The sequence below is a fragment of the Trichechus manatus genome, unplaced genomic scaffold (genome assembly GCF_000243295.1).
Source record: "Trichechus manatus latirostris isolate Lorelei unplaced genomic scaffold, TriManLat1.0 scaffold00033, whole genome shotgun sequence".
Classification (NCBI taxonomy): Eukaryota; Metazoa; Chordata; class Mammalia; order Sirenia; family Trichechidae; genus Trichechus; species Trichechus manatus.
The window spans coordinates 18349256-18369359 of NW_004443969.1; the positions used below are offsets into that span (position 1 = coordinate 18349256).

At 37.7% G+C, this 20104-nt stretch overlaps 1 protein-coding gene across 2 annotated transcripts in view; it reads left to right on the top strand.

Moving 5' to 3' along the window:
- Positions 1–20104, top strand: part of KYNU (kynureninase) — a 154949-nt gene that overhangs the window by 89646 nt on the left and 45199 nt on the right. For both annotated transcript variants that reach the window (XM_004375104.3, XM_023730210.1), the window contains one exon: positions 19278–19376. In XM_004375104.3, the coding sequence (XP_004375161.1) occupies positions 19278–19376 (99 nt within the window). The remainder of the gene's footprint in view (positions 1–19277; positions 19377–20104) is intronic.

Below are 20104 nucleotides of genomic sequence, written 5' to 3' on the forward strand. Positions count from 1 at the left end.
TAGACTTTTCTCAGACTTTTCACGCGAAGGTCCAAATCAAGATACCACATTTCTATTTAAGGAAGGAAGAAGGAAGAAGTGCAACTTCATCTGTTCTTTTCGTTGAATGTGCAAAATCTCTCCCAGAAAAACCCAGCAAACTCCTGCTTATGACTCATTGCCTTCTTTTAGCAATATTTAGCATTTATGGCCCTATAGTAGAAAGAGACTAACAAGAAGGGGTTGGAAAAGGGGATCAGGTTATCGAACTGACAATACTTCTTACCTTTCTCAATTACATCTCTATATTGTTGTTGTTAGGTGCCATCGAGTCGGTTCCAACTCATAACGACCCTAAGTACAACAGAATGAAACACTGCCAGTCCTGTGCCATCCTCACAATCGTTTCTATGTTTGAACCCATTGTTGCAGCCACTGTGTCAGTCCATCTCATTGAGGGTCTTCTTCTTTATCACTGACCCTTTGCTTTGCCAAGCATGATGTCGTTCTCCAGGGACTGGTCCCTCCTGATAACATATCCTAAGTATATGAGACAAAGTCTCACGATCCTTGCTTTTAATGAGCATTCTGGCTATACTTCTACCAGACAGATTATCAGACAATGTTTTGTTGCTTTTCATAAGATTTTCCCTGGCCAGTTTTTTCAGAAGTAGACTGCCAGGTCCTTCTTCCTAGTCTGTCTCAGTCTGGAAGCTCTGCTGAAACCTGTCTACCAAGTGTGACTCTGCTGATATTTGAAATACCGGTGGCAAAGCTTCCAGAATCATAGCAACACACAAGCCATCACAGTATGACAAACTAACAGACACATGGTGGTATACCTCTGTAAGGTCTCATTTAGAAGATACATTTTTTTTTCTGTTGCCTTCCAGTCGACTCATAGCAACCCTATAGGACAGAGTAGAACTGCCCCATAGAGTTTCCAAGAAGTGGCTGGTAGATTCAGCTGCCGACCTTTTGGTTAGCAGCCGAAGCTCTTAACAACTGTACCACCAGGGCTCCTATAGGGTCTCATTTATAACCTATTTCCCTTTTTACTCTCCCATCCCTCCCTAATTTTTTCCTTCCTTTTTTTTTTTTTCTTTCCTACTTCATTTCACAAAGCATTTGAAAATAATTCACGGGAAATTGATTAGGTAGCATATTGAAATTTAAAAAGAATATTCCTGGGTCATCTTGAGGAATGAATAGAACCCCCCCTCACATACAAATTATAATATCTCAACTTGGATTATGATAAGAATTAGTGAGCAAATGATCATAAATTACGTTTAATGGAAAATTCCTGGTGCATTATTTAGGTAGACTAGGCCATGGTAATAAATAAATAGAAGTATAAATACCTTCACTATGAGAGGCATTTTTTTCTTGAGTTGAAGAGAAAGTGGTCCTTTTCCCTGCAAATAATCCATCCTAAGTATGGTGGCGAGCAAAAAAGATAACTACCGTATCATGTATTCAACCAGTTTCAACGGAAGAAATCTAACACCAATTTCTTCAAAAATTGTCCCATTGACTTCTTCCAAAATATTGAGTTCGGTACATAAGGAAATAAAAATAAACAAATAAGCGAATTTGGTTGAGAAATTTCCAATTTAAATTGACACAGTACTCACAAAGAAAAACTATTTTATAGGTGAGTGTTCTCCCATCTCACATTTGAGTGATGCTCTCTCCATACGCAATTACCATTACCATGTGATACATGAATTAAGTATCTGCTTTAAATCCATTTTTTGATGAGACAGGTAGATATAAATAGGTAAGTAAAGGTTAAAAGTCACCATGCATCTGAATAACCAGCAGTTACTTTGTTGGGAAGGTTATAATCATTGAAGCATGAACTTTTAGCTGACTATTGACTGGGCCCATCTGCCTCCTACTTCAATTTCTGTACTTCATGATTCTCCACGAGATGACCTTGACTCTTCTGTCTTCTATCTTTTGTAGAATACAGCCCGTACCATTTTATGCCCTTCATGATTTTATCCATACCTAAATTATCAATATTATATTTTCTACTGCTCTCCTTCTCATAACTTATATTTCAGTTAAACCAAAGCTTTTCTATGTTCCTTGTCCAGAAACATAGAAAAAGTTTGGTTTAACTTTGCTCTTACCTTTCCTTCTACCTAGATTGCTCATCTGTAAAGATTCTCTTTCCCCCATTCCAGCTCAGACACTTACCTGCATCACAGGTTACAGTCTGCCCTAGAGATTTGCTTGTATTAGCACACACAGTATATATTTAAAGTTTTCATCAAATGCCAACCATTAAAAATCAAGATATTTGATGTAAAAATGCCTAGTTTCAAATATTTTCTGAAAAAATTAGAAGTTGGACAATACTAAGCTTAGTAGCACCTCTGTCCCTTAGATGGGACTTAAAATCCTAATACAACCCCTACCTTTCCCTATTGTCCTAGGCACTGAGGCAGAGTGACAGCTACCATTTATATTCATGTTTCCATTGTGATATTCTTACAGTAAAGGGTAAAGTGAAGTATTTCTTATAGGTCCCACTCTTATTACTTGCCTTGTCCCCGTAGAAACATGAATGTGCAATCCCTGACCTTCCTTTGCTCTTCTGCATCAAAATAAATCTTTACCCTTGCATTTTCATAGCATGATGACAAATGTATCATTGGCCACTTTTTGCACTGTATTGTAATTATTGCTATGTCTATTTTAAGTCTCAAATTTGGATAGCCTAATAGACTAGTATGTCAATAGAGTGTTGAAATATTATCTGAAGGCTGACCCTGCAGACCTCATAGATCTGCAATAGTGTTTTGCAAATAGTTTTCTCTAAATACATACCTGTTTGGCCAGTAAATGGCTAAGTGCGTATACATCAGCAATCGAGTGGATCAGATTACTTTAATGGATAACAGTATTGCATTAAAAGCACAACTGCATTCCCATTTAAAAAGAATCAGAGAGTTCTGGATAATTACTTATAATGGTTCGTTATTCTAAAAATCAGTATTTTTAAAATAAATTTTCTTTTTCAAATTTCATTTCTATTCTTTGACAAAATCAGGACACGCAGGCTGCTCCATTAAGTCATTAAATATTAAATGAACTAAATTAAGCTTGAAAAACTGCCGTAAGCAATTTTTCCCATCTTGGGTCTCTGAAATAAATCAAACAAACTATACTTTGTGTGTGGTCCTGTCAGCCAGAGAAAAACTGCAGAAAGAGAACAGTACTACCAAATTTGTTTCCTTTTTCCCCTCTGGTTCTGCACTTACTTCTGACAATAAAAAGAGAAAGACAATCACTGTTCTTTCAGGTAAAAGAAATAGCTGAAAACTTGTCCTTCCAAGCACACTCTTTGTGAAGTAATAAGAAAACTTACACAAGGCTTTAGGGTCTCAAGATCTTTTAGCTTTTCCCCCTCCCAAATCCTATACTCTTTTTCCTCATGAAGCTGCTAGCTCTGTCTCATACCCTCTCAACTTACACATTTACCTTAAATTTCATTAGCAAAACGCCCTCAATTCTCATCTCTGGATTTGCCAATCTCATCAATGTCTCCTTTAAGAAAGCAGTGCTAAAACAATGTCTCTGGTTCCTGAAATAGTGCTTTTCACAAATGTGTATAATAATAGCTACGATACATCAGGCACTTGGTATGTACTGTGTCTCCAGTGCTCCCAGCAACCCTAACAGGAAATTTTCACCATGACTCAGTCGAGGACACTGAGCCTGAGAGAGGTTAGGCACTTGCCCAAGGCAGCTTAGCCAGCCAGTAAAGGCTAGAATTGGAGTCCACCTATGGCTGAAACCAAAGCACTCTTTCTGCTCTATCACATTGTTTATTTTTATACATGTAAAGTAATCACGTTTACATGACTTCTAATTGCAAAGAAGCCTCAAAATTTATGAAAGTCATAGAAAACATGTATAATCCTCCTTTCTTGGTCATTTCTTTTCTTGGGAATGTGAGACCCATATCTTACATATTCAACTAATTATCTCTTTAGTACAGGGAATATTACTTTACCCCTGGATGTTAAGACTGGGAATCATAAATTCTTGCCTAATAAGACTCTGCTCAGTTCAGCAGTGCCCATCGTAGAACCTTTCAACTGCTGCTCTAAGATAGGCTCCAAGTCACTGTTCCTTTCATCTCTCCTTCTTATGTGTCTTTCAGGCAATAATTCAATTGGCAGTAACTCCCAGCAATGATGGCCCCATTGTTACTCCCATCAGCAGCTCCTCAGGGCTTTTTGGGTTGTTTCCAAGAGCTCTCACTCTAGAAGAGCTTTCAAACTTTTGTATGACTGGAAAACTACTAATCTACATGCCACCAGGGAGAATTCTACTAGGAAGCCCACTGAACCCTCTAATAGGCTGGCTGAGTTACACAGTGCTCTCAAGAAACTTCATTGCTTCATACACATCCTGGCCTCTCTCTCACTTTATGTTAGGTTCTGGGATTAAATATATATATATAAAGAGAGAGATTTAAAAAAGAACAACAAACAAAAAAGGAGATGGGGCAGGCATATCAACATAGAAATGGACAATTGTTTTGACTGCGTTAAGTGCTTGACAGAGATACGCACAAATCCACTAAGGTGCATTTAAAAAAAAAGAAAAAACAGTATAACACCAGAAGAAGGTATATTTATGCATGCTTCATTTTACCTTAAGGTTGGGCCAAAACCATGTATTGTGAATTGGCTCAAGGGGAGCATTCAGGTAGTTTAGGAGTTACATTTTCACTGAAGTTCAGAGCCATCATTTCCTCCTGGCATCTATTCATAGAACTAGGGGACATAATTTTGGTCCCAGATTCTTTTTACCAGTTTCTCCCATGGAAAACCTGGATAGCTATGAAAATCATGTTGCTGTAACAGTTCTGGAACTTAAACAAAGAGTAACTTGGGTTACATATTAGCTTCAAAAAATGGAAAGGCTCCCATTTCTGTAACATAAATGGAGCTCTGGAAGGCCCCCAAAAATGCAGTAATTTGACAGTGTTCAACACCTGAGTAAAATTTCACCACCCATTCTAGAATCCTGGGTTTTTAGTCAAGAACAAGTTCTTTGGCTTGCTCGTGCCCATTCTCTTCTCTCCAAAATCCCATCCCCTGTTGCTTTACTTTTCCAACAAGACACTTCTTTCATATTTTCCTTTAGGGTAACTACAGCTATAAGCTACTTTAGTTTTTGGAAATATTAATATTATTATTAATTTATTAACTATAATAATATTAAGGTATATTTATTTATATATTGATACTTTTATGCCCACTTGGTATGTTGTTAGCTGCCACTGAGTTGTCTTTGACTCACGGCAACATTATGCACAACAGAACAAAATGTTGCCTGGTCCTGCATTGTCGTCACAATAGCCAAACAGCCAATGGATTCCAAAATGTTTGAATCCATCATTGTGGCTACTGTGCCAATCCATTTCACTGAGAATCTCCCACGCCCTCATTGGTACTCTACTTCACCAAACGTGATGTTCTCCACTAATGATTTACCCCTCCTGATGGCAAGTCCAAAACAATTGAGTTGGACGGTGTTCCGTAGTGATCCATAGGGTTTTCATTGGCTAATTTTCAGAAGTATATTATCAGGCCTTTCTTCCTGGTTTGTCTTGGTCTGGAAACTTTGCTGAAATCTATCCACCATGGGTGGGTCCAATAGGATTTGAAATATCGGTGGTATAGCTTCCAGTATCATAGCAACATGCAAGCCACCACAGTACTACAAACTTGACAGGTGGGTGGTAGCACTTGATATAAATTGGTAATAAGATCTGAATTCTGTATTAGTATAATTTGCATAAATTGATAAATAGATGAAACTTTCAGAATCATTTTCAGTTTTTAGCTTACCCTTGAATCCAAACCAGAATTTTTAAATCACCAAATAAAAATATTCCTTCAGATTTCATTCTGACTCCAGATTGAAGTCACTCATTTTTAACTCAATGAGTCCCTTGATTTCTGTGCACACCCTTTCTTATGCAAGACTATTGATTCAAAAGTACTCCTTTATTGGGTTTTTCATCTTTTAAAATTAAGTTCTCTGGAAACTGTAGAGTATATTCACAGTTCCCAATTCCTAGCATCTGCCCACATGAGTGGCATTGAGTAATTTTCATATTATCAGGACTTATTGTCTCCTCAGTATGCATATAAATACTGTCAATCACTGTAACACAATGGTAGTTTTTCTTGATTGGCTTATCATGTTTGGTAAGGGTTGTTTGTGATTATTACCCTTCTGCATAATACTTTCATTTTAAAATAATATTTTGATAAGAGATAAATTTGGAATTATTAGACCTTAATTTCAGGATAATTCAGTATTTGATTGAGGCTGAAATCTTGTCTATTCTTCCTGTTTCTATGTGCTGTTGAACTTCCGTATGATCATTTGGAATTGACTATCAGGTGCTAGTTTTAATACTGTGTGTATTTATTTTTCTTCAATACATCTGCTGATCACTTAACTTTTGGTCTCATATATTATCTATAAAAGCCTTAGTACTATATTAGCTTTGAGTGGCATCCAGTTTCTGCCCTACAGAAAATATTTTGAGACTTGACTATGTTGCCATGCTATCTGGTTACTAAAACGTTCCCCTGTAGTTCACTGGTAAGACTATGTCATGTCCCTTTTATTTTTTGCTTATTTTCATTTTGCTTTGTTTCCGTAGTGAACAGCTACTAATCTCATCAAATTATTCATATAAATAAATGAAAGCTTAACACACTACATCAGAAAAATTAGAAGATAGATATATTAAATAATTTTTGGAAGGAACTAGTGATGCATACAACTTATTGACAGTAAAACAAAGTAAACATAATACAAGAAATAATGCTTAACTCCTGCTCATAACTGCAGAGATATGGATGAAGAAGAAAAAGTGAGACATTTTTGAAGATCATGGTAAATTTAGGTTGAAAAAAAGAACTTTTCTTTTATATTTTTTTAATCTTCATGTCTATGTATGCTTTTGAATCATAGCACTTGAAAGGCTTTTTGAAAGTCAACTGTTCCAAGATCATGGCAAGAAACCTCATCAAGTTTCATCTGCCCGCTTTCCATTCCTATTCTCCCCCAGTACTACTTAGCCACTCTGTAATAATGAGCCTCTTTGGGAAATCTCAAGATCCGAGTTAACTAGTCAACCTGTTACTGTTAATCCCCCTACCACCTATACAGAGTTGACTAATGCAAGCATACCCTTATGTATTTTTCTTTTTTTTTGTTCACTATCCTCAAATTTCCCATTGCACTTTTTCTTTTTCAGGTAATATTGCCCAGAAGACTCATAAAATTTATAACACTCTGGTTCTTGGATTGTCTTCTATTACCTTTGCATCAAGACAAACGTGATATTCAGAATACTTAAGAACTTAATTGGTATGATGTAAAAAATTCCTACAGTCACAAGAAGGTCACTCTATAGGAATGCAGGCTAGCATTCATCACTAGCCTTGGAGGGACAGATGGCACCTGAAATTCACCCTGCATGGTCCTAGTGCCTCTGCCAAGGGTGTTATCTCATTCCTAGGAGTCTGGGCTAACACTGGCCAGGGAACAAGCAGACGCTGCTCTCTATGAAGGGCCACAGGCTATCTTGCAGACACGCCCTGTAGGCACTTCCCAGGGACTGTGGGGGCTGGAACAGTGGTGATTACTCAGTTGGCTAGTGGAAAAAGCTATTTACACACCTTGAGGATTTTAGTATTTTGACAACATACAAGAGAGTACCATTTCATACCAGTTCAATATCAGCCCTATGTACTATCACAAGTATTTTATCTTGTATAATTACCATTTTTTTCGCACCAAATCTGCTACTTCTTGATGATCTTCATAATTCATAGGATTATTTTGGTGAAGAATAAATAATATTGGTCAGTCCAAAATCAATCTGTATAGAATGAATCAATAAAGTTGTCAAGATTTTAATACATGCTCCATTTTAGTAAAAAGACAAATAGTGAATGACTTCTGAAAGACAGTGAACTAACTCTTTACCTGGAAATTCCAGCACAGACATGTGTTTCATATTACTCCACTGGTTAGAAAAATTCTCATTATCGTGTTAGTAATGATGGCAAGGACAAAAACACGTGAGCCTCCTTGCTTTATTGACAGGGATTTTGAACACAAACTGCTGTTATTTGTCCAAAATACTTCATTTTAAAAGATGCCAAGTCTGAATAAATAGCATATGCAATGAATTATTAACAGAAGCAAAGGATCTCAAATAATACTCTTTTAAAATCTAAAGTCAGCTTAGAGAATATTCATTGATAATTGTATGACTTTACTATTTGTTCATTCATTTACTTATTTACTCAACAATTATTTGAGGAGTTCATGTTGTGTGAAAACAGAAGACAATAAGATCTGATAATTGTTATAGGAGAGATATGTAGAAGAAGAGAGAGGAGGAGGGGGTTGGTGTACTAAGGTACTCCAGAAAAATACAACTAATAGGAGATATCTCTATCTCTATCTAGAGAGAGAGAGAGAGATTTATTTTAAGAAATTGGCTCACACAATTGTGGGGGCTGGCAAGTCCAAAATCTGTAGGTCAGGTGACAAGCTGGAAACTGGCATGATATCTATGTTACAGTTTTGAAGCAAAATTCCTCTTGTGTTAGAGACCTCACTTTTTGCTCTCAAGGCCTTCAACTGATTTGATGAGGCACACTGCATTATTGAGGGTAGTCTGCTTGACTTAGTGGCAACTGATTATAAATGTTAATAATATCAACAAAATACCTTTACAACAACATCTAAACTAGTGTTTGACCAAACAACTGGGCACAATAGCCTAGCCAAGTTCACACATGTAAAATGGTGGTGTCAGAGGTCCTCTGACTTCACAAAACCATTGTCATCAAATTGATTCCAACTCATTGTGACCCTATAGGACAAAGTTGAACTGCCGCATTGGGTTTCCAAGGAGTGGCTGGAGGATTCAAACTGCTGACGTTTTTGTTAGCAGCCTGAGCTCTTAACCACTGCACCACCAGGGCGCCTAACTTCAGAAGGGGGGAGATTAATCATGATCAGCCCAAAGCTGATTCCTATGAGGTGGTCAGACATACCTCTACTCTCCAAGCTTTTTACCAATTCTGAGACCAGCCACCCCATCCACGGCACTCTCTACTTCTCTGCTGGTTTGATAATTCGTTGCAATGGCCACACATAACTCACAGACTATACTCATGATTATAGGGTTTATTAGGGAAGTACCCATTGCCATTGCAGTTGAGTAGATTCCAGCTCATAGCAACCCTATAGGACAGAGTAGAACTGCCCTATAGGGTTTCCAAGGCTGTAATTTTTATGGAAGCAGACTGCCAGGTCTTTCTCTCAGGATCGGCTGATGGGTTCGAACTGCCGACCTTTCCTATTAGCAGCTGAGTGCTTAACCACTGCATCACAAGGGCTACTGCATCAGGGAAGTAACAGGTTTACAATTCAGGATTATACAAGATAACATTTGTGGTAGTACACAGGGCTGACATTAAACTGGTATGCGTTGGTACTCTCGTGTGGGTTGTTAAAACAATAAAATACTTAAGTTGTATAAATAGCTGCTTCCATGAGGCACCTAAGTAATCACTCACTGTTCCATTAGGGAAATAACAGGTTACAATTCAGGATCAGGATCAACTTGGAAATAACAGGAAAAACTCAATATGGTTCTTTGATCAGGACTTCTTCTCAGCCATGCCCACAGGCCGACCTCTGCCACTGGGCCCTGCTTGGGTCTGGCTTCTGCCCCGCTCTGGCAAGTGTTACAGCTCTTTAACTCACCAACAAGTGCCTGGAGGCACTCCCACTCCTGCAGGAAGCCTCCTGTCTGAAGGTGCGCAGCTCTCTCACTCTGGTTCAGTGAACCCAACGCAGCCAGCCGTCTGCTGGTCCTGTGCCATTGTTGCCTGCAGGGTTACAGCTCTCTCTCTCCTGGGTCTAAGAGGTTTCTCAGCACAGGGACCCTGGGCTTAAGGATGCTCTCCACTGCTGGCTTTTCTTGATGGTAGTGAGGTCCCCCCTCAACCTGTGGGATTGGCTCTTTTTAAGCCTAGCAGGATGGCAAAGCTGACTAATTCACTTGGTGAGCCACAGGCACCTTATTTGCATAGTCCCAGCCAACCCCAGCAAGAGTTTTACATATCTTATTTGCATAGTCCCACCCAATCCTTTTGTGGGAGTAACAAGACTATGGCCAGAAAGGCCATATATAAAGAAAAGGCCGTTGCCCTGCAACCACATGAGATTAACCATCACGGTTGGGAAAGGAATCTTCTCATGGAAGTTATCTTGTGATTAAAATCTGAGTTAGCCAAGCAAATGAGGTGAGGAAGAATAGCCCAGTGAAAGGAAAGAGTTTATGTAAATAAAGAAACGTAGATATGGGGCACCTGAGACAGGAGAGCTGGAAGAGACCAGGTTATAAAGGTTTTTAAGAAGTAAACCAAGGAGTATGAGTTGTGTTCTGAAGTTAATGGGGGCTAATTGAAGAGAATCAGTGAGTCTTATAATCAGACATGTGATTTAGAAAATTCATTCTAGTGATAGCGCAGGAAATTCACTGGAGTAATTAAGAACTGTTAGACTACTGTAATAGTTTGGGGATTTGACTATAAATAAGATCAAGTGACGGCTGAACACTGCTGTGCTGATGTATGTTTGTGTCAACATGAATGTGAGTTCCTGTGAGTAATTGTGAAGAAACAATCTGTTGCAAATATTTTTTTAATTGCATAAAATAGGCATTCAAGTTTGGAAGTTATGTTTTTGCCTATTCATATCATGTTATTTAATCTTAGAGATAAAATAATGAAAAGTATTTAACTGAATGGCTGTAGGGAAGTTTTTGAGAATTTTTATTTTCTTTGTTTTTAAGATGATGCCATCTAGTGGTACCTCTGTAAAATCACTTTATTAGAGATCTCATTCAAGTTTATATCTTGAGGTCCTTTCCTCAAAACAGTGACATTTTAATAATTTATGTTTTCTTCTATCCATGGGGAAAGAATTGTGCATGCACTAAAACATACTGTAGAAGCCGCAAGTGAGTTTTTGATGTGGTGCCAGAGACCTGGCCGCAGGGCTTTTAATAACAGGATACCCTATTTGAAGGTTTGTGGTTTCTTCAACATGCCATTCTTTATAAATAATTAATAATAAAGTAAAAGTACTGTCTCTTCTATTTCTTGAGTTTTCTAAGTAAATTTGAGTTATAAAAAAAATCATATAAAGTTGAGTTGCAAATATTGCTTCATAAAATCATTGCTTTAATTAGAAATATTGGTAAGAAGAAAAGAGTTTCAAATTCAGGATAACTAACTTTTTCCGCCGACTAAAATTTCAATATTAAAAGTGCATCTTAGAAAGCAAACAGATGTGTGTGTGTCTGTTAAATGTAAACATTATTCTGCAAATCCAGTTTTTTATAACCTCTAAATTTTGGTAGGGACTAAATTGTATTTCTTTCCTATCACTCCCAAAATTTGTACTAGCATCTGTCTTATTCTTATGACATTTATTGTTCATTGTTTTGTGAGAAAAAAAGCACAAATCCATACTCCCACACACAGAAAAAAAAATCAGTTATATACTACTGTTAAGAACATTTCCTTTTGTGAGATACTAGATGAGTCACACTATAATGTGTAAGGTATCTAATTAATTGACTCTTTTACATATTGCCTTGTTCTGTAACAGACCAGATAGTAAATACTTTGGGTTTTGGGACTATATAGACTCTGTTGCAACTACTCAATTCTGCTACTGCAGTGTGAAAGCAGCTATAGACAAATGAGCATGTTTGTTTTTCAATAAAACTTTATTTATAAAAATGGATCACAGTTTGCATCCCTCTGCTCTAGGGAAAGTACCTGCAAAAGCAGCATTGAGTTATTTATCTAGCCCTACCAAGGTTATCTTAAGAGGTCTTAGAATGATTCTAAAACTGGTCCAGCTGCATTTATTTTAGGAAAACCTCTAACAATAGATGTGCTCCTTCAAAGTTATAGGACTAAAGTTTGGGGATGTGATTATTATGTGTGTATTTAGTAAGCTGACAGTAGAATCCAGAGGTGAAATATTTTGCAAAGTGAACTATCACCCCCATTTAAGATCAGTGTTTTCTTTTTTAAATTCATTTTCATGTACAAGTTTGTCTTAATGTGGAATGAGTCACTATATATCTAAGTAAGATTTTAACATTTTGACATGTAGAAAGTTAAATGATTTTGACGGTAAGTAATTAAATTTGAAAGTTATTACTTGGGTATAATTGGGATAATATGTATTCATTGTTCCAGGTCATTCTTCTGGGAATTTAATAGAGACAAGGCTTGGTTTCTACACTAAAACAGTGTGAATTCTACTAGACAGAATACAAAACACTTGAAACCATATAACAAGTAAATAACTCAGAAAGACAGAAAAGAGTCAGATTTTGAGTGGCTGTATAGAGAAGACTGTGTAAAGTCCAAAATAACTGAAAATCTCTCCGAAAATGATCTTTTTCTTCTCTACCATTGGATCAGAAGAATTTTTTTTTTTAAATGAGCACCAGGTAAAACACCAGGCTCACATAAAGGGGCTGTGTTGTCTCAAAAGTACACATCTTTAAACACAGAATCACACTGAGCATGGAGGAGAGAGAATTTTATTCTGATGACATGGGAACTAAGAAGGACTGAATTCATAACTAGGTCCCTGAGTGGCACAAATGGTTTGCACTTGTCTGCTAATCAAAGGGTGGTAGTATGAACCCACCCAGCGGCACTATGAGAGAAAGGCCTGGTGATCTGCTTCCATAAAGATTACAGCCAAGAAAACCCTATGGAACTCAGTTCTACTCTGTAACGCATGGGGTTGCCATGAGTCGGAATTGACTCAATGGCAATGGATTTGTTTGTTTTTAAGTAAGAACTGATCTAGACCTCGCATCTTGTGATTCTATTAGGGTATGTACTCCCTAGGTGTAATGGCAGCTATAATTCTCAGGACTATGTAAATTGTGCCTTCCTCTTTTTGAGCTGAATGTATGTATTAATTAGTTCTTGCCATAAAAATGATGTGTAGCGAAACATTTCAAAACTTGGTGCTTTATACCAGGCAAGGTCGTGAAAGCTCCATACACACATCCAAACTCCCTGAGGGACCAAATTACTAAGCTGAGGGCTGTGGGGACCATGGTGTCAGGGACCATTTAGCTCAATTGGCGTAACATAGTTTATAAAGAAAATGTTCTACATTCTGCTTTGGTGAATCACATCTGAGGTCTTAAAAGCCTGTGAGTGGCCATCTAAGTACTCCACTGGTCTCACCCCTTCAGGAGCAAGGGAGAATGAAGAATATTAAAGATACAATGGGAAGATTAGTCCAAAGGACTAATGGACCACAACTTCCACAGCCTCCACCAGACTGAGTTGAGCACAACTAGATGGTGCCTGACTACCACCAATGAGTGCTCTGACAGGGATCACAATAGAGGGTCCTGGACAGAGCTGGAGAAAAATGTAGAACAAAATTCTAACTCACAAAAAAAGATCAGACTTACTGGTCTGACAGAGACTGGAGAAACCTCAAGAGTACGGCCCCCAGACACAATTTTAGCTCAGTACTGAAGTCACTCCTAAGGTTCATGCTTCATCCAAAGATTAGACAGCCCCATAAAACAAAACAAGACTTAAGGGACACACCAGCCCAGGGGCACGGACTAGAAGGCAGGAGGGGACAGGAAAGCTGGTAATGGTGAACTCAAGGTTGAGAAGGGGAGAGTGCTGACATGTTGTGTGGTTGGTAACCAATGCCACGAAACTATACGTGTACTAACTGTTGAATGAGAAGCTAGTTTGTTCTGTAAACCTTCATCTAAAGTACAATAAAAAAAAAAGAAAAAAAATTACGCTTGACAATAACAGCGAAATAAATGTGCATGCACTATGACAAAAACAGGTTAAAAAAATTTAAAAAAAACTTGGTACTTTAAAATAATAATAGTGTATTTATGGATTATATTGATGTCTGTTGATCTAGACAAGACTTGGCTAGAGGGGTCTTGCTAGATTCCTCTTAGCTTATTCATATGTTTCTGGCCAAGTTAGGGGGCCAGGGGTGGGGAACACCCAATCCAGGCTGAGCTCAGGTGAGGGTGATTCCGATCCACATTTCTCTCATCTTCCATCTGGGCCAGCAGGCTATTTCAAGCAGGTCCTTCTCACCGGAATGGCAGAGGGCAAGAAATACCAAGCTGAATCACTCACATATTCCTGGAGACTCTGTTTGCTTTACACCTCCCAATATTCCATTCCTCAAAAAAAGCCACGTGACTGAGCTAAGCGTCAGAGATTTACATCCCGATCCCAGTGAGAGGAACTGAAAAGTTATACGGCAAAGGATGTGGATATTAGAAGGGGAAGGAATTGGAACCATAAATGGAATTTACCACAGAGTGTATAGTGAATTGATAAAATTAAAATGTGGACATGATGTGAAATTAAATGCTAAACTGAAACTGATGCTTCAAAATTACTGTTTTTGGTGGTGTTATGTGCCGTTGAGTCGGTTCTGACTCATAGTGACCTAAGCACAAGAGAATGGAACACTGCCTGGTCCTGTGCCATCCTCACGATTATTGTTATGTTTGAGACCATTGTAGCAGTCACTGTGTCAATCTATCTTGTTGAGGGTCTTCCTCTTTTTCACTAATCCTCTACATTACCAAGCATGACGTCCTTCTCCAGGGACTGGTCCCTACTGACAACACGTCCAAAGTACATGAGATGATGTCTCACCATCCTCCCTTCTAAGGAGCATTCTGGCTGCCCTTCTTCCAAGACAGATTTGTTTGTTCTTCAGGCAGTCTATGGCATATTCAATATTCTTCACCAACACCATAATTGAAAAGCATCAATTCTTCTTCTGTCTTCCTTATTCATTGTCCAGCTTTCACATGCATATGAGGTAATTGAAAATATCATGGCTTGGGTCAGTCATGCCTTAGCCTCAAACTGACATCTTTGCTTTTTAACACTTTAAAGAGGTCTTTTGCAGCAGATTTGCCCAATGCAATACATCATTTGAGTTCCTGACTGCTGCTTCCATAGGCATTGATTGTGGATCCAAGTAAAATGAAATCCTTGACAACTTCAGTCTTTTCTCCATTTATCATAGTGTTGCTTATTGGTCAAGTTGTGAGGAGTTTTGCTTTATTTTGAGGTGTAATCCATACTGAAGGCCGTAGTCTTTGATCTTCATCAGTAAGTGCTTCAAGTCCTCTTTGCTTTCAGCAAGCAAGGTTGTGTTATCTGCATAACACAGGTTGTTAATGAGTCTTCCTCCAATCCTGATGCCACATTCTTCATGTAGTCTAGGTGCTCGAATTATTTGCTCAACATACAGATCAGATAAATTTGGTAAAAGGATACAACCATGATGCACACTTTTCCTGATTTTCAACCATGCAGTATCCCCTTGTTCTGTTCGAATGACTTCTTTTTAGTGTATGTACAGATCCTTCGTGGGCACAATTAAGTGTTCTGGAATTCCCATTCTTCACAATGTTATCCATAATTCGTTATGATCCACGTGGTTGAATGCCTTTGAATAGTGAATAAAACACAGGTAAACATCTTTCTGGTATTCTCTGCTTTCAGCCAAGATCCATCTGACATCAGCAAAGATATCCCTCGTTCCACATCCTCTTCTGAATCTGGCTTGAATTTCTGGCAGTTCCCTGTGGATGTACTGTTGCAGCCATTTTTGAATTATGTTCAGCAAAATTTTACTTTTGTGTGATATTAATGATACTGTTAGATAATTTCTGTGTTCTGTTGGATCACCATTCTTTGCAATGGTCACAAATATGGATCTCTTCTAATTGGTTGACCATGTAGCTGTCTTCCAAATTTCTTGGCATAGATGAATGAGTGCTTCCAGCACTGCATCCATTTGTTGAAACAACTCAATTGGGAGTCTGTCAATTCCTGGAGCCTTGTTTTTCACCAATGCCTTCATTGCAGCTTGGACTTCTTCCTTCAGTACCATTGGTTCTTGATCATATGCTACTTCCTGAAATGGTTGAACATTGACCAGTTCTTTTTGGTACAGTGACTCTGTGTATTCCTTCCATTTTCTTTTGATACTTCCAGCATCATTCAATATTTTCCCAGTAGAATCCTTCAGTATTGCAATTCTAGGCTTGAATTTTTTCTTCAGTTCCTTCAGCTTGAGAAATGTCAAATGTGTTCTTCCCTTTCAGTTTTCTAACTCCGGATCTTTGCACATTTCATTATAATGCTTTACATTGTCTTCTCAAGCCACCGTTTGGAATCTTCTGTTCGGCTCTTTTATTTCATTATTTCTTCCTTTTGCTTTAGCTACTACTCTACGTTCAGAGTCTCTTCTGACATCCATTTTTGTCTTTTTTTTTTCTTTCTGTCTTTTTAATGACCTCTTGCTTTCTTCATGTATGATGTCCTTGATGTCATCCCACAACTTGTCTGGTCTTCTAGTGTTCAATGCATCAAATCTATTCTTGAGATGGTCTCTAAATTCAGGTGGGATATACTCAAGGTAGCACTTTGGCTCTCATGGACTTGTTTTAGTTTTCTTCAGCTTCAGCTTGAACTTGCATATGAGCAATTAATGGTCTGTTCTGCAGTCGACCCCTGGACTTGTTCTGGCTGATGATATTGAGCCTTTGCATCATTTCTTTGCACACATGTAGTGTATTTGATTCCTGTGTATTCCATCCTGTGAGGTTCATGTGTATGGTCATTGCTTATGTTGTTGAAAAAAGTATTTCCAATGACTAAGTCATTGGTCTTGCAAAATTCTGTCTTATGATTTCTTGCATCACTTTTATCACCAAGACCAAATTTTCCTACTACTGATCCTTCTTCTTTGTTTCCAATTCCAATTACCAGTAATTGTCAGTGCATCTTGATTGCATGTTTGATCAATTTTAGACTGCAGTTTCTTCATTTTTGGCATCAGTGGTTGATGTGTACATTTGAACAATAGTTGTATTAACTGGTCTTCCTTATAGATGTATTATCCTATCACTGACAGCATTGTACTTCAGGCAGGATAGATTTTGAAATGTTCTTTTTGACAATGAATGTAATGCCGTTCCTCTTCAATTTGTGATTCTGGCATAGTAGATCATATGATTGTCTGATTCATAATGGCTAATACCAATCCTTTTCAGCTCAGTAATGCCTAGGATATCGATCTTTAAGCGTTCCATTTCATTTTGACAACTTCTAATTTTCCTAGATTCATACTTCGCACATTCCATGTACTCATTATCAGTGGATGTTTGTAGCTGTTTCTTCTCATTTTGAGTCATGCCACATCAGCAAATGAAGGCGCCGAAAGCTTTGCTCCATCCACGTCATTGAAGTCACCTCTACTTTGAAGAGGCAGCTCTTCCTCAGTCATATTTTGAGTGCCTTCCAACCTGAGGCTCTCATCTTCTGGCACTACATCAGACAGTGTTCTGCTGCTATTCATAAGGTTTTCACTGGCCAATGCTTTTAGAAGTAGACCACCAGGTCCTTCTTTCTAGTATGTCTTAGTCTAGAAGCTCAGTTGAAACCTGTGCGCCATGAGCGGCCCTGCTGGTATTTGAAGTACCGGTAGCATTGCTTCCAGTATCACAGCAACATGGAAACCACCACAGTATAATAAGGTGGTTTCAAGTTACTAGTACACACTAAAGCAGTAGTTGTCAAATTTATTGGTAATGGAAATTCTTTACACTCAATCACTCAAAGTTATTGAGGACCTCAAAGAGCTATTAATTTTGTGTTTGTATGTCTATATTATTGTACTTTAAATTTTAAAATATATTTATCATAGTAGTGTATTGATTTATTTTTAAATAACAGTAACAAACCCTTTACAGGTTAACATAAATAGGATATTTTTATGAAAAATAACTATTTTTTTCCAAAACGAGCAAAAAGGGTGGCGTTGTTTTACATTTGACAAATAACTTTAATGTTTTTCTTACTAGAAGCCAACTGGATTTTCATACCTGCTTCTGAATACAATCTCTTGAATTTTTTTTTTTTCCTTAGTGAAGCATATGAAGAAGATTTGTCCTCACACATACATGGAGTTGGGAAAGATAGGAGTAGTTTAGTAGCCTTTTCAATTAATTGTGGACATTCTTTGATACTACACAAAATTTGGCAAGTGAGAACTTTTTAGTGGTTAGTTGTGATATGGAATGCGAAACCAAATCATTCTATTTTCTATAGTTTGTTACATTAAAGTCCATTGGTCAATCTTGCACTTTGAATGGATCTTTGATCCATGCATGATACATAGCATCAATCATTGGTCATTTGGAAAATATTGGTTCACAGAATTATACAGATCTTCCGAATATTGACATGTTTCATATGATACAAAAAGTCGTATTTATTAATATCACCAGCAAACTCATCTGCAGTGCCTGGATATGTGCTGGGAAGTAGTCATACTCATAGAAGTGAATGGACACAAGTTTTCCAAAATTCTGCTTTTCTTTTGAAAATTCTAATTTTACCATTGGCAACAAATACAATAAGTTGTTTTCTTTGAAGTGATAGAATCACTTTATTTTCAAAAGAATGCCAAATGTTCAAGTTTAAATTATCATTGTTTGTCTGTCAGTTACTCTTTCATGTATAAATGATATTCCATGAAAAGAGGGGCTAGTCCAGCTTGCAACCGAAATAATTGCACAAATGCATTACTATGAGACAACCGTCCTACTTCAGAATGCAGCCAAGTGTTTTATAAATATTTCCTACAAAGAATTTTAAAAGTATGAGAATTAGGTGTTAGGATGAGGTAAAAATTAATCATTTTTATAGCTTTATCAAGGAACTTGTTAAGTGAAATTTTGGGGGGGAGTAGGTTAAGAGTGAATGACTGCTCATAGAGTTTGGTGCCATTGCCATGATTTGTATTAAGGTGCCAGAGTTTTACCCACCTTTGTTGGTGCACTATCAGTGCAAATGTCAACACAGCGGAAAAGGCAAAGAATGTCTTAGTATTACAAAAATTATTTGACCTAGTGAGTCTCATGAAAAGCCTTGGGAACACTCAGAATTCCACAGTTCACTCTCTGTGAACCACTGCATTAAAGGATGCCCTTGTTTATGGTACAGCGGGTTGTCAAAGATTTTCTCAAAGATATTTGGATTAACTATTTCTAACCATTAAGCAAATCTAATATGTGTCATTGTGTTCTTCCCCAGGGTTGTTTTGTTGGCTTTGATCTAGCACATGCAGTTGGAAATGTTGAGCTCCACTTACACGACTGGGGAGTTGATTTTGCCTGCTGGTGTTCCTACAAGGTACAGACTAGTTAATGTGTTTGCATCGTTTTATTTCACCTTGACATTAATCCAAATAAAAAACTGGATAGGTGGGCCAATCTTAAGGACTCGAGTTACTTTTTCATATGTTTTTCATTTCTGTGTTTTCTGAGTTTAGTTAATAGTAAGAGTCGCATGATAGGATAGTATGAAAAATAATTAATTTTGGTATTTTCATCCACTATTGAGAATGCAAACCCATTGCTGTTGAGTTGACTCCAACTCATAGCGACCCTATAGGACAGAGTAGAACTGCCCTATAGTGTTTCTAATAGTGTTTAAGAGCTCGGCTGCTAACCAAAAGGTCAGTAGTTTGAATCCACCAGCCACTCCTTGGTAACCATATGGGGCAGTTCTACTCTGTTCTATAGGGTCGCTATGAGTTGCAATCAACTCCATGGCAATGGGTTTGGTTCAAGGTTTTGTTTTGTTTTTTATGGAGAACGCACTCCTTCAATCCCTAGGCTTCTATGAAAATGTCAGGAGGTTGTGGAGAAAAAGCCTCACACATGTAGAACTTAATTCAAATTGATTAGGTTCTTGGTTTTGTTGTTGATGTTCTGAATGTCTACTTACTTCAAGGTAATTCTTAGAGTCAGTTGGTATTGGCATTTGAAAAAAAAATGACAGGGAGGGTGGAAATAAAACAAATTTTAGTTTAGGTGTTTTTAAAATATGATACCTTTATTATTATTTAAATGTTTTCA